The following is a 13,574-nucleotide window of genomic DNA, read 5'->3' as shown; positions in this document are numbered from 1 at the left end:
GGAATGGAAAAGGCTACGGGGTCGGCAGCCGTGAGTTCAACGGGCGAGACCGCGTCGGCTCCGTCCACGGAATCGCCAGCCCCAACGTCCACGCAAGTGTGCGCGCTGCGGCCTTCGCAGCTCATCAAGCGCGTCAGTTCCGTCAGAAGCGGAAGCCCACACTGTTCACGATCCCCGACGATGAAGACGAGCTTCAGGTTCGTGAGCCAAGCCCCGTCATTACTTCGCCTCAAACCTTCGGACCCCCGCAGGGCAAGCGCAAGATGAACCTGCACTTGTCCCTAGAGAAACTCGAGAAGCCTCCGATCCCCATGATGCTGATGCATGAAGAGCCCAAGACGGACTGCGGACCACGGCGCAAGAGCGTCCTATTCGCTGACGATCGCGTCCAGGATAAGCCTTCATTCGTCTTCTCTGCAGCTCAAACGGCCCCGGTCACCCGTCCGCGTCGAGCTTCTAGCATCACTCTGAGCATGAATTCCCCCGAAGCCGCGGAATTCAATGAGGTGGCTCACGACGGACCCGAAGAGCTGGGGAAACGCACCAAAAGAGTCAAGAAACTCGGCAAAGGAGCAGGAGGGACAGTCTACTTGTCGCTGTACTTGCCAACGCTGAAGCTGGTCGCTGTGAAGGAGGTCGTGGTCTACCAGGAAGAAGACCGGCACATGGTCAAGCGCGAACTCCACGCCCTCCACGACAACCTCGCTCCGATTGACACTGAAGCTCCTCAGTCCAGCGGCTCAGATGCGCTGAAGCAGAGGTTCCTGGCTGGGCTGCGAGGCCGCAACTCGCTCTGCCCGTACCTCGTCACATTCTACGGCGCCTTCCTCAAGCCAGCTAGGTGTGCGGTCTCTGTTGTGATGGAATTTATGGACATGGGCAGTGTGCAGGACCTACTGGATGCAAATATTACAGTGTCGGAGGAAGTACTAAGGCACGCCGCGTTCTGCTGTATCACAGCGCTCGACCACATGCACAGCCAAAGGTACGCGAGTAAAATACTTGAAAGTTGTTACCAGACCTGATGAAACTACGTTTTGTTGCTGGTACAGAATGGTTCATCGGGACATCAAACCAGCCAACATCCTCATGAATCGACACGGCGAGTTCAAGGTACAGATATGGTTCATACCCACCAAAACTCTTTAAATTCTACCTAACACTTTTTGTGTGCAGGTGGCGGACTTCGGGTTGGCAGGGACGTTGGCCAAGTCCAACTCGTTCTTCTCCGACTTCACGGGAACCATGATGTACATGGCGCCTGAGCGCATCTCCGGGGCTCAGTATACGTGCGTGAGTGACGTCTGGTCTCTCGGTATCACCTTGTTCTCCCTCGCTACGGGATCGTACCCGTTCACAGTGGACGACGGATTCTTCGGCTTGGAAGAGGCCATCTGCCAGGACACGTTGCCTCCAATGCCCAACCGATTCTCACCCGTGTGTCGCGACTTCATCAAGCGAACGCTAAACCGCGATCCGGACCGTCGACTGACGTCTGATGAAGCCTTGACCCACCCGTTCATCAGCGGATACGCGAACAGTCCCGCGTTCCGAGACTTCCCAAGATTGTGGCAAAGTCTGGAGCTTCAACGCGCCATCGAGCCGGAAGACGCGAGATCGATCGTCAATCTTGCCGTCGAGTACTCGTACCGATACCCGGAGATGGTGATTCTCCCCCAAGAAGTCACTGGAGTCGAGACTTCAGCCGAGATCTCCCCGTCCAGTCAAACTTCACCGGAGAAGCGCTCGCTGGTCCACCGCTTCACCAAATTCATCAAACCCCAGCACTCACCTACCAGCAGGGAAACTTCAGGTCGCAGTCCGTTTGAACGCCTGGCAGACGACTGCGGAGTGGCCACGGAATACCTGCAGAGACTGGTCCAAGAGGCTCTGAATTGAGTTACAGCTTAACTGCGACGGTCGAGCGTGTGGAACCTGGCGGCAGTGGCTCGCTGCTTGGCCAGCTCCTGCTCCATCTTGGTGACGACGGACTTGGTCGCGAACTTCATCTTCCCCACCACGTCGCGCTCGCGCAGTTCCAGTAGCTGTTGGTTAACTTGATCAAGAATCGTCTGTTCTTGAGCTGTCTTGGTGTCCACGAGCTGTTCCAGCTCCGGGTTGTTGCGTGCAGGTAAGTGGAACCTCCTGGCGCAGCCTGAACTGCCGTAGCGACCTTCCTCCGTCTCGTCACAGCACAGCCAGCGCTTGGCTCGGTGCATCATACAGGAGGCAGGCACTGCGGCAGGGCCTGACGACGCGTTCCGACGGGTCTCACACGTTCGGACGCACGCAAATTCGTAGGTACCAGGGTGATACGTGCATGAGTAGCGGTTGTTCTGCTCTTCCGAGTACTTCTGCCGACACAGGCGACACTGCAGTAGTCGACGCTGGTGGTCGTGCATGGTTGATAATCGAGTAGGGATATCAGCTGCGGGCTTATTCTCGCGTACCAGGCTTTGCTGTTTCAATAGCGGGGAACTGGTAGTCATCGTGAGCTTTTGCTTCTGCAGCAGCATCTCGTGCTTGAGCTTGAAGGACGCACGCACTCGGTTACGCTCCGACCAGAGCTTCGTCCACCGTTGAAACATTTCCTTCAGCAGGCGACGGCGCGAGTGGCCGAACATCAATTTGTTCAGCTCGGCGCGCCGCAGCCGCATACGCAGCGCTCGTCGTCGTTTCCTCTGCAACACACTCACCTCCTTGCTCTTGAAAAGTCGCTCTTGCTCCAGCTTCTTAATCTGCTCTTGCAGTCGAGTAATCTCGCGCTCGCTGCACTCGACAAGAGCGCGTCGGATGATGGAATACGTCAACAGAGCGAAGTACTGGACGTGCAGTCGGTCCCGTAAGTAAACCGTTCGGAAGCGCTGGACCCGACCGTGCAGCACTTCAGAGTCGATCGTGGCGTTCAACTTGTGCACTCGTTTGTACTTCAGCATGGCCTTCTCCTTCTCCTGAATCGCCCGAGACAGAGAAATATCAGCTTCTGCAATCCGCTTTTTGCACTTATCTGCGTACTCTCGCTTGGATTTGGCGTCATTCACAACACGTTCACGTTCTTCCTGAATTCTCTTGAGCTCAGGCTCCATTTTTCTCAAGTTTTCCTCCAACGGAGGAGCTCTTCGCTGCCAAAACTTGGCTCTTTCAACGGCATCCATCCACTCCACCTCGGCTCTAGAGAGAGCGTAGAAGGTCTCCACCGTCGCGATCATCCGTTCCTGCACCATTTTGGCCTCGAACGCTCTGCGCTTCTCCATCGCAACCTGCTGAGCTTCGCGCAGCCTTTCTGCTATGCGACTGGCCTCCAGTTCGGCTGAGAGTTTGCCCTGCGCCAACTGATCCGCTAGATACTTGTCGAACTGCCGCTCCAAGGCTTCAGCCAGTGCGTCAGCGATCTCTTTCTCTCGGATCTGCATGGACAACTCGTCCTCGATCTTGATCTGCCGCCACTCGCGGTGCAGCCGATGCTGCTCGTTCTTGCCGAGTTTGATCTCAAGTCTACGCGCGGCTTTATCGTTTACTCGATTCCGATCCTCGACCATTTTCGAGTACTTTGTCTTCATGGCCTCGAGTTCGAGCTGGCGGAGGTACTCCCTCATCTCCATCTCCGCGTTGGCCATGGCCTTCCGCTCCTGCATGTACAAGACGATCTCTTCCAGGTAAAACGTACGGCATAACCGCTCTTCCGCCAGCATCTCCTTACGTCGAGCTTCCAGGCGAAGTCGCTCTTCTTCTGCGAGTCGACGCAGCTCCTCACGCCGTGCCATCTCGTCCCGAACAAGCTGGAGTTTCGCGTACTCCTGACGCCAAGTGGAGTACAATATAGTGTACTTCTGCTTCCTGGAGACCCACAGTCGATCGAGACCCAATAACGGAGCGACTAAAGCACCGCTAGGAGCGATCTCTTGATCTGTAGCGACGATAACTGCACTGCATTTGGAGCGGAGGAGCTCGTCCGCTTCGTGTTTTCCCTGGTGAATCTTCTCCGCACAAAGCTCATTGACTATATCTGCCAGTAGCTCGCCGTAAACTTCACGCGCCAGGGAGTTGACACTGATAGTGTTCCGCTCGCGCAAGCTCTCATTTCGTAGCTTCTTCTCCTTGGCAAGTAATTGCTGCTCGATCGTGGCCATTGCCAACCGCTTTTCACTTGCTCGCGTGACTCTTTTAGTATCGAACCGACTGGGACGTTGGGTAAGCGGTCGACGAATTCGAGGAGGGTACACACGACCACGTCGTTGAAGATGTAGAGCTTCCTTACGAGCGGACTCGATACTTCTCTTTCGTCCTTCCATCTCGTAGTTAAATTGCAGCTCTAATTCATCCTGACAAATTGTTTCAGTCAGGAGAACTTCCTCCTTCTCTTTCTTCGTTCTCCACGCCACGATCCCTCGTATCTGCTCGTCTTCAATCTCCATTTTCTTCCGCTCAGCCAACTCCATCTCCCGCTCTACGCGGATGAATTCATGAGCGACTTCGTCTTCTTCCGCCATGGCAGAGCCCTCATCTTCTCGGTACATGGCTTCGTACGCTAGAATCTCGTCCATAGGGATGAACAGTGTCGCCTCCCAGTGCAGAGGGCTCACCACCACGCAATTGTCCTCGGTTCGGTAGTATTTAACCTTCACAAAGCCGTATCTGGTGCGCAGTACCGAGTTCTGCGTGCGACAGTACAGTCGATTCATCAGCGAATCGACCTTACTTCGCTCGCCCTCAGCTTTGTTTAGTCGCTCCTTCGCAGTGCCAAGTTGCTGTTTGACAAAGTCGAATTCTGCCTGGATTCGCTTAAAAATTGCGCTCATTTCGTCGCTGCTTTTGATCAGAGCGGGAGCGTGAAACTCGGAGAACTCAGCCTCTTCCTCGACACCTTCAATAGCGTAGTACGCAGCCTCTCGCTCTTTTTGAGCTGCAATCAGCGCCACTTTTGCTTCCTCAAGCCTCTTCAAAACCGCCGCATCTTCCTCGATTAACGTCACGGCTCGAGCGTGATCCGCTCCGATCAGAGGAAGCTTCTTCAACACCGTCTCATTCTCCTGGTTCGCATTCTCCAGAAAAGCGCGCTACAATTCACACGGGTTAGGATGTAGCCATCTCCGTGTCTGCAATGTAGCCATCTTACCTGCATTTCCAGCCTTCGTGTACACTCGGCGTGCTGTTTGAAAATCTGCTGGATGCGAAAGTTAAAATTCCGCAGTCTTCCGTGAAACAAAATTTCATCTTGGTGCGAAGCTCGATGAATGTCCTGAACCAACCGAGGGTACAACGGGTCGGAGCTATCTGCATTTTCTAGCAGAATTCCTCGGTTAATTCCATGGCGATAGTTGAAATCGTCAATGGACTTGGGATCCACGCGGTCGTACAGCATCGCCTCCTCCTGCTCAATCGACCGCGCCTCTTTCTCGAGTCGAAGACGCTCGTTCTCCACTTTATGAAGATGGTCTGCACTTTCGAAGCGAAACGCAGCGCCGCTGGTCACTTGAGCGCGGTGGATCCGAACGTCTTCATCCAGTTCAACGTGCCCACCTCTGGCGTGGTTGGGGTCGTCGCACGATTTGGACATTTCTTTCCCGCATTTCTTGCACTTTAAACCAAAGTCGTACTTGGTTCCCCACGCTTTCAACTCGAGATGTTCGCAGTCGAAAGCCTGCTCGATCGCAGCTTGAAAGTTCGGGATCCGCAGCATTTCTTCCCTCGCTCGCTGCTCCTGATTAGACTTTAGAGCTGCCAGATCGCCCTCGTTGGATTCATTGACCTCCTTCACCAACTCTTGCTCCTGGCGGATGCGGAACTCGCGCTCTTTCCACGCCTTAGTGCGTTTGCTGCTGACGCGCTTGGTCTTCCGCTCCCACGTTTTCTTTACCAACGCGAGCTTTCCTTGGACGAATTGTTTTGCAAAGTTTTCTTTCACTTCGTGGACGATAGGCGTGATATTGATGGGAGATTTCGAAGTTTGTTGCAGCACGTTGAGCTTGCGCTGCACTTGGAAGTCGATCTGGGAGGAGACAGCCTCGTTGTACGTCGTCAGTCGGATAGCGTCCGCGTAGAAGAGTTTCTCTCTGCGAGCCAGCTCCTGTTGCATCTGCTGGGAGAGAATCTCGTCCTCTTTTGCCTCTCGGATAGCGGCATCGTTCTCCTCCTGGATGTTCTTCTGCGTCTCTTGTTGCAACTGCTCGATCTTTGCGTCCTTGGCGACTACAAGAACGCGGGCTTCTGCTTCCTCTCGCCGCCATCTTCGGAGTATCCTGGCACATGAACTCGCCAAGAAAACGGCGTTTGCATTGTCCAGTTGAAACCACTCCGTCTTGACAGATAAATTCATCTCAGTTGTATCCACAACACTGCTCGAAGGTCCACAAAGCTGCAATCATGAAAAAAAAACTCAATATGAAGATATATGTCCATAAATTTGACTGTGATCGTACCTTGTGCATAACATGAAGCTTCATTCGCGCTTCCCGCCACTCGTATCGAACGCCAACAATCATGGTCTCTTTTCGGTAAGACCCCGTGAGAGAATTCCCCCTGCCAACAATGAGCGATTTGAAGCTGCAAAAATCCCCCAAGAACTTCTGCACAGCCAGCCGCTTTGGCTCCATTAGCGCAGATTTCCGAGCTTGAAAGTCCACTCTGTTGTTATGCACCCACGTTAGAATAGGTACCACAGCAAGCAACCTAAGCAAATACGAGACCCACCGTGATATCTCTTTCCTCTTGCCCTGCACAGAATTATCGATAACCACTGGAGTACCGGCAGCCAACAGCTCACTCTCACTAACTCGACCTTGACGAAGAGCAATACTGTGGTCGATTTGAACTGCGATCTAATAAAATAATAAGGATCGGTGAGCTCAGCCTGTAGTAAGACCAAGAAAATATATAACTTACCTCCTTCTTAATCTCCCCTCGCAGCATGTTCACGTACTCGGCTCGCTTGAATCTCTGGAAATGTCCATGGAACAGCGTGGAGTCCCACATTTTCGTCTTGCTTCTCTCCACCTGGATGAGCTCCAGCAGCAGCTCTGTCGCTCGCTGGCTACTCGTTTTCTTCGACTGCATGCGCATCGTCTTCACCAGCTCCGACACAAAGTGTTTCTCCTTCTGGAGAAGTCGTACGCGGTTTTCTTCTTCTCGAAAATCCTCCAGACGCTCTTCATATCTAGCCGCGTTACTCAAAACATACCGAAGAGTCTTACGCTTGGGGTCAGTGATCCCTTTGTGAGTGACCTCCAAGCAGAAACAGAGCCGATAACCTGAAAATTCAAAGGTCAAATCTCCCGTCCGCAAGATCTGTATCATACGCATAATGTCAGTACGAGGCTGTAAGCTATTCAGTATGTAGATACGAACAAAACGAACCTTTCCGCCAAGGTCTCGGAAGGTATGATGCTGTAACGAGTCCGTTTCTGGTCCAATGTACAGCTTCCAGTCCTCTGTGAGCTTGTCCAGGTCTAGATCAGCATCAGATCCGTCGATTTCAGCACCAACTCTCTGGATGCCGACGCTCATTTGAATCGTATAGAAGCAGCGCTTCGGAAGATGAATGCAGCCCGTAATTTTCCCCGTGGTCTCCCCCTCCGCCAGAATAATCGAGTTGGTTTCAACAGAGTATGCCAGCCCCATGGATTTCTTAGGCACTTGGTGGCTCCACCACTCGATCGAGCCTTTCAAAGGGAAAATACACCGGCGCAGTTTGTTGTCATCTTGCTGTAGCCAGATAAACAACCATTAGGACCTAGTTGATAGCGTTGAGTGGTGCAGTACTTACATGGAATTTCTGAATGGCGTGCACAATATCACTTCGAAGTGCGGTGTTTTGAAGCTCTACGTAGCGGTCTCGCACTTTGACCAGTCGAGCTTTGGCGCTGTCCTGCTCTTGCTCCGCAAGCGACCGAAACTCGTTGACCTTCCACGCCTCGATCGCGTGAGTCTTCGACTTCTTGTAGTGTTCGTTCACAGGCGCCACGGCAATTTTCAGAATCTCAAACTTGCTCTCCATAGTCACTTGGTTCAGTAGCTTCGTCGGATCAATAAAAGGCTTGGTGACTTGAACGGGCATTGACTCTGTGCCCTCACCTTCAGGCTGGAAGATGGCTTTGCCTACCACCACGGGCAGTTCATGTCGTTCCTTCTCAATAGCACCCACTTGAGCCTGAACTTCAGCCAGTTTCTCTTCGGCTTGCTTCAGCATCGGCAGGAATGAGGCCTCGGATCGATGAACAATTTCAGTTCGTTTCTGAATATTCGCGATACGCGAGTCCAGGTCTTTGAGCTGCTTCATGTAGGCAGCTCTGCGCGTCACCAACGTGTGGAACTGCTGCTTCTCGCGCTCCGACGGGTCTCTCCGTGGCGGTCCTGCCAGCACGTCGTTCAGATCATCCTGCTCCGCCCGGACTTGCTTAATTTCCTGTAGTAAATGGTCTTTCCGTTCGAGAATCGTTCTCATATCCAGCCCCAGATTCGTCTTGGCCTGCTCCACTTGCTCCAATTTCTCGCGCAACATCGTCACTTTGGACTGAATCTCGAGTAACTCGATCCGTTTCTTCTCGTTCTCAATGATAAACCCACGAGTAGTGGAGATTCCAACCGTGTGCTCGTCTAGACCCGTCCGGTGTCCGCCTTCAATCGCCGAGTTCCATTCCCCTGGTTCATAAGCTGTATCAAAAACTCCAATTGAAGACGTCGTCTGCAGCCGCTCGAACGCTCTCTTGGCGTCCAAACTCTCCTCCTCCTCGACCATTCGCATCTCCTCCTGCATCTCCTCCACCTTCCGTTCAAACTCCTCCTTCCGCTCCTGCTCGAACGTCTGCTGCTCTGCAAACTCTCGCGCCTCCACGAGCTGCTTCTGCCAGAACTTCATGTTCCGCTGTCGACGCTGAGCCACGAGCCGCTCCGCCTTCTTCTCCTTCTCCTCCGCCTGCCGCCTCTTCTCTTCCATCGCCTTGTCGATTCTTTCTCGCCGACGCTGCTCAATCGCCTCCATCATCTGCTCACGCTGCGCTCTGTCCGCTTCGGTCTTGAGCTCCTGGAACCGGTTCAGCAGTGGAGCGTGGCGCTTGTTCCTCTTCTTGAGACCGAAGTGCAGCTCCTCCTCCATCTGCTGAGCGTCGTCCAGCTCTTCTCTTACTCGGTCGTGGATTCTTGAATACTTCATCGTCTCCGCATCCATCTCGTGCACATGAACTACATGCTGCCGGAGCAGTCGACGGTCGCGGAGAGGAGGCAGCTCCGCGTACTTCCAGGCCGTGGCCAGCGCCTTCTTCCCCTCCACCATCGCGACTTCTTTATAGTGGCGAGCTGCGTCTTTGGCCTGGTCAACCAAAGGTCCGATCATCTGGTAGCCCCTCATGAGCTCCTGCTTGTCCTCCAGATCCCCCTCCTCGTCTTCTTCTTCATTGCCGGCGTCTTCTTCTTCCCACAGCTCTGGAATTTCAACACAAAGATGGCTAATGTTTAGTTAATAGAGCAGGGTAAAGGGTCTATGTACCAATCGCCGTACTGATCATCTTCTGCATGGTGAAGTCCTGCGCTGTTCGACCGCGAGAGACCCACTCGGCCAGAGCCTCCTCTCGCAGCTCCTCTTCGTCCTCATCCTTCGCCTTCGCCATGGCAGGAGTGGTTGATCAACGGCTCAAAGAGGGTAGATACATTCACGCCAGCATGGCGACCGCTACAGGCCAAACTGACTTTTACGCCATCGCGACGGGTCGCCACCACAATACACGGGCAAGCCAAGTGCCCAACTAAAGCCGTAGTCATATTCTACCTGACGAAAGCCTGGAATTCGGTCTGCAGTGCGGATGAGAGTTGCAAGATGGCTACATGTACGTTGAAGCCGTCAAGAAGTGAATGGTGTAGCCATTTTGGTGTGAAGACCGCGATGGTGAAAAGGTGAGCGGCCTGAAGACTGTGTTAGCATTTCCAGCAGACTGCGTCTCGGACCTACTTCACCTAAGAGAGCTTCAAAACTGCCATGGGACTGATGTCTCACGATTTTTAACCCAGTTAACTGGGTGTCACTCTGCCCATTGAGGTTGGTCACAACATTTTAACGGCAACAAGAAGATGAAAGACGCTGATCAGCTGACTGCGTTAGATCTGTACTTGATTATACTTGATACAGCGACAGATTCAAACTTGATACAAACCAAACCTTCTTCTCATGACGAATACGTCAATCTGTACTCTGCAATCTGCGTTTGCATTCCCAAACCTGCCGCGAAGAGTAAAAATGGTAGCTCTACTAAACTACTGGGTCGTAGGGGAAGCGGACGCAGGCTGTATAATCATTGAAAAGTGGACGACGGTAGCTCTCCTGAAGGATGCGATCAAGGCCAAGCACCCTATTGGCATCCAATGTGACGCCGCGGATCTACAGCTCTTCCTGGCCAAGACGACGGAAGGCTCGTGGCAGACGGTGAACGGCGTCGTTAGTGGTGTGAGCGATACTTCTGGCATGATAAAGTTGAAAATTGGGTCGGTGCCGCTCCGCGCCTACGGCTTGTCAGAGAAGGACATGCAGGTCGAAGTATCGGATGCAGAACTTGTGGCGGGCAACGGCCCCGTGCACGTGCTGGTGAAGATGCCACAACAACCTCAGCCAACTTTAACGCAGCCGCTAGCTGTCGAGACCCCAAGTTCACTGAATAGCTACAAGCTCGAGCAAGCTGTAACGCAACTCTGCGCGGCGCACAAGTCAACGTTCATCGGCGCTAACTTCAATTACCGAGACGATGCGTGGCCAATCGCACTGGCGGATAACGAGAAGAGCGAGTTTGGAAGGCAATACATTCAACGGTGGCCAGAGGCAGTTCTCGCTCCTCAAGGTTTTCAAAGTTCGTTATGTGCTTGCCGGACGATTGTGGTGGACATCGATCATGCGCTGTTCGTCGATGCTTTGGACGGGAAAGCTACACTCTTAGAGGTGGCGCTTGACGAGATCATGAACACAGCGCTGGCAAGGGCCGTAATTGCTCAGTTGGAGGTGCCGGATGAGTTGCCGGATTACCTCAGCACGCCCAACTCCGTCAATGGATGAACATTTGTCTATAACCTGGTGATAGATCTCGGGCCGGTGTTTATCGTTCTGAACGAGATCGGGCGAGGATTTTCGGCTGGTGAAGTCGATGGCAACGACACGAAGTGGGAGGCCAATGCATACAAACTCTTCCTGGATTTCTGCTCATCCGTGCTACAGTGCTGGTTGAGCACACCGGAGGTCTACTTCGTCCTGCTGGCTACGCACCGTTTCTTCAGCTTGTCCGACCGCGCGAACGCAGGTTTAGGTTCGTTCGCCTGGACTTGTAGATACCGGTCCTGTCGTAGGTGAAGACGTAAAGTACTTTATCCCAACTTATGATTGATGGCTACACTCCACGTTGAAGTGGTCATTTGACGGATCCTGTACCCTTTTTCCGGTACACATGACGTCACAAGTTCAGACTGGACCTCAGGACTCGAGGTCAGCTAAACTCAGGTTCTGTTTGTGGACGCATGGCAGGCATAGGGCGGATGTCTCCATCGGTCGTCAACTACAGCGCGGTGGACAGCGTGGACCGGTACGTGGCCCGCCCCAAGTGGCACTTGTGGCTGCGTCTGGCGGCCCTAGGGCTCCTGGTCACGAGCGCCGTGCTGCTGCTGTCTCTGCTGCCCGTGCACGAGTACCTCATGGCCGTCACGGCGTGGGTGGAGGCGCACCTGGTGCTGGGCACGCTGGCCTTCATCCTCGTCTTCTGGGTGGCCGTGCCGCTCTGTCTGCCGGCCACGGCGCTGGAGATGGTGGCCGGCTCGCTCTTCGGCGTGCCCCATGCGGTGCTGGTCATCACCGTGGGCAAGACCGGCGGCTCGACGCTGGCGTTCCTGCTGGGGCGCGCCATGGGCAAGGAGATGATCGGCGGCTACCTGCGCACCAAGTTTCCGACCTTCCGCGCCTTCTCCGAGGTGCTCAACAGTCCGAGCTGGAAGCCCGTGCTGCTGTACCAGCTCTCGAGCATCCCCAACATCGTCAAGATCTACAGCTTGGCCATCACCCACGTGTCCGTGGCGCGCTTCGCCGTGTCCTCGGCCATTGGCAACGTCCCGCACGCCGTGCTGTGGGCGTACATTGGTGAGCAGGCGACCGACATCGCCGCCATCCTCACGGGCGAAACCAAGATGACCACCAGTCGCATGGTCATGGTCGTCACGGGCGTCTCGCTCACCGTCTTGGCCATCACGTGCCTCGTGGTGTACACCAAGCGGCAGCTGCGCGAGCTGCAGAAGCGCGAGTGCCGCAGCAGCAGCGAAGAGGGACTGCTGCTGTCCATCGAGATCGACGCCTCCACGCCCGCCAGTGCCAAGAGCTCGTCGCAGTGCGTGCGTCCATCGACGCCCACGCAGCACGTCTGGGCTTGAGCGCACGGTGTTAGCGTGACCTCAATAACGTGGGCCGCAGCGCCGCTCTTTATTAGTGCAATGCAATGTTTCACAATTTTTAGTCCGACAACTTCAACGAGCAGACTTTGCGAGGAGCTCTGCGTCCAGAATCGTTCGTTAGACGCAGCGTTCAATTGCTGCACTTGACGCGTTCAATTGTTTGGTGTGGACCAACCGTTGAGCGCCGAGGTCGCGCTGGTCGCACACTGCTTACGAGCGGCGCAGTGTGCTTACGCCCATTGTGCAAATCTGAGAGCACTGCGACTGTCGTAATCTCGGCGGAAGTCCCGTGTTTGCTTTCCTGTGGTGTCCTCGCCGACGGGGCGATACTGTAGGAACGCCAGGTTACCGGCGGTAACTTACCGCGTGCAGGTCGTCTTCATTCCCCCTTCATGGATAGATGATCTCGTGTAGTATTAATACATGTAGTTGGTAGCTTTCCGAAGCTGAAAATGTATTTCAATACAGACCTGAGCTTCAACCAGGGCGCAGCTGAGTCACGCGCCTCGAGTTGATCATCATCAACCCATTTCAGATGCCCCTACGATCGCCGACAAGTGGATTTGCGGACGATGACTCCAAGCAGCCACGGTTGTCTCCAACAGCGGCAATCGTGGCGACTAACGCTGGATATTGCTCTTCGATCTCAGGTGGAAAATGTGATGCCTTTCAACCTGGCACCTTGCTCACGGCCATTTTCGGCGGGGTGGCTGGCTGTGCGATGCCTCGAGCGCGGAGTAATCTGGCAAAATGTAGGTGAATGACCGCGCGCGATTGGGAAAATACTACAGTGTGAGTACTATTTCGACTTGTATTTCCAAAACGTGCGTATTTTAAGCGAGGTGAAAAATAGAGTATTTTGCCAAAGCCTGAAGTGGGCGTCTGCTTAGCATTGCATGCACGCGTCAAACGCTACAGCAGTGCAGTGGCGACGAGCGATCCACAGAGACTGGCTTAGCATTTTGCATCCGAAATTGCCTCGTTGTGGGAGTGCTGAGTGGGACAGAGCTTCTCCTTCTCCTTTACCAGCATCTATTCTCGTCTTATTGAGGAAGAACGCTATTAACGACGGGTCCATATTTCTCTCCTTATGACAAAACCATTGCGGGAGCAATCCTCTTGCCGGCCTCGCTGCCTTGTCCCGTGCCCTGTAGCACACGCTGATA

General features: G+C 54.0%; 3 protein-coding genes across 3 annotated transcripts; 2 read left to right on the top strand and 1 right to left on the bottom strand.

The window, feature by feature from the left end:
• Window positions 1-33: 33 nt before the first annotated feature.
• PHYSODRAFT_367734 (hypothetical protein) lies at window positions 34-1,449 on the top strand (the record flags this gene model as incomplete). The annotated part of the gene is made up of 4 exons (XM_009527026.1): window positions 34-136; window positions 187-985; window positions 1,053-1,113; window positions 1,177-1,449. Coding segments are annotated over 4 exons (1,236 nt in total), but the record flags the coding sequence as incomplete, so codon positions are not given.
• Window positions 1,450-1,580: 131 nt separating this feature from the next.
• PHYSODRAFT_558088 (hypothetical protein) lies at window positions 1,581-9,328 on the bottom strand (the record flags this gene model as incomplete). The annotated part of the gene is made up of 10 exons (XM_009527025.1): window positions 1,581-4,364; window positions 4,473-5,057; window positions 5,117-6,355; window positions 6,420-6,624; window positions 6,691-6,818; window positions 6,883-7,284; window positions 7,354-7,697; window positions 7,759-8,714; window positions 8,879-8,918; window positions 8,959-9,328. 10 exons carry the CDS (start codon window positions 9,326-9,328, stop codon window positions 1,908-1,910), a joined length of 6,726 nt encoding a protein of 2,241 aa, XP_009525320.1. The 3' UTR covers window positions 1,581-1,907.
• An 897-nt stretch (window positions 9,329-10,225) lies between these two features.
• PHYSODRAFT_249521 (hypothetical protein) lies at window positions 10,226-12,387 on the top strand (the record flags this gene model as incomplete). Its single annotated transcript, XM_009527024.1, has 2 exons — window positions 10,226-10,820; window positions 11,495-12,387. 2 exons carry the CDS (start codon window positions 10,226-10,228, stop codon window positions 12,385-12,387), a joined length of 1,488 nt encoding a protein of 495 aa, XP_009525319.1.
• Between the last annotated feature and the right edge of the window lie 1,187 nt (window positions 12,388-13,574).

This window comes from Phytophthora sojae (assembly GCF_000149755.1).
Source record: "Phytophthora sojae unplaced genomic scaffold PHYSOscaffold_3, whole genome shotgun sequence".
In the NCBI taxonomy this organism is placed as follows: Eukaryota; Oomycota; class Peronosporomycetes; order Peronosporales; family Peronosporaceae; genus Phytophthora; species Phytophthora sojae.
The sequence above is the reverse complement of the archived record's forward strand: the minus strand, read 5'-3'. Positions and strand labels throughout refer to the sequence as shown.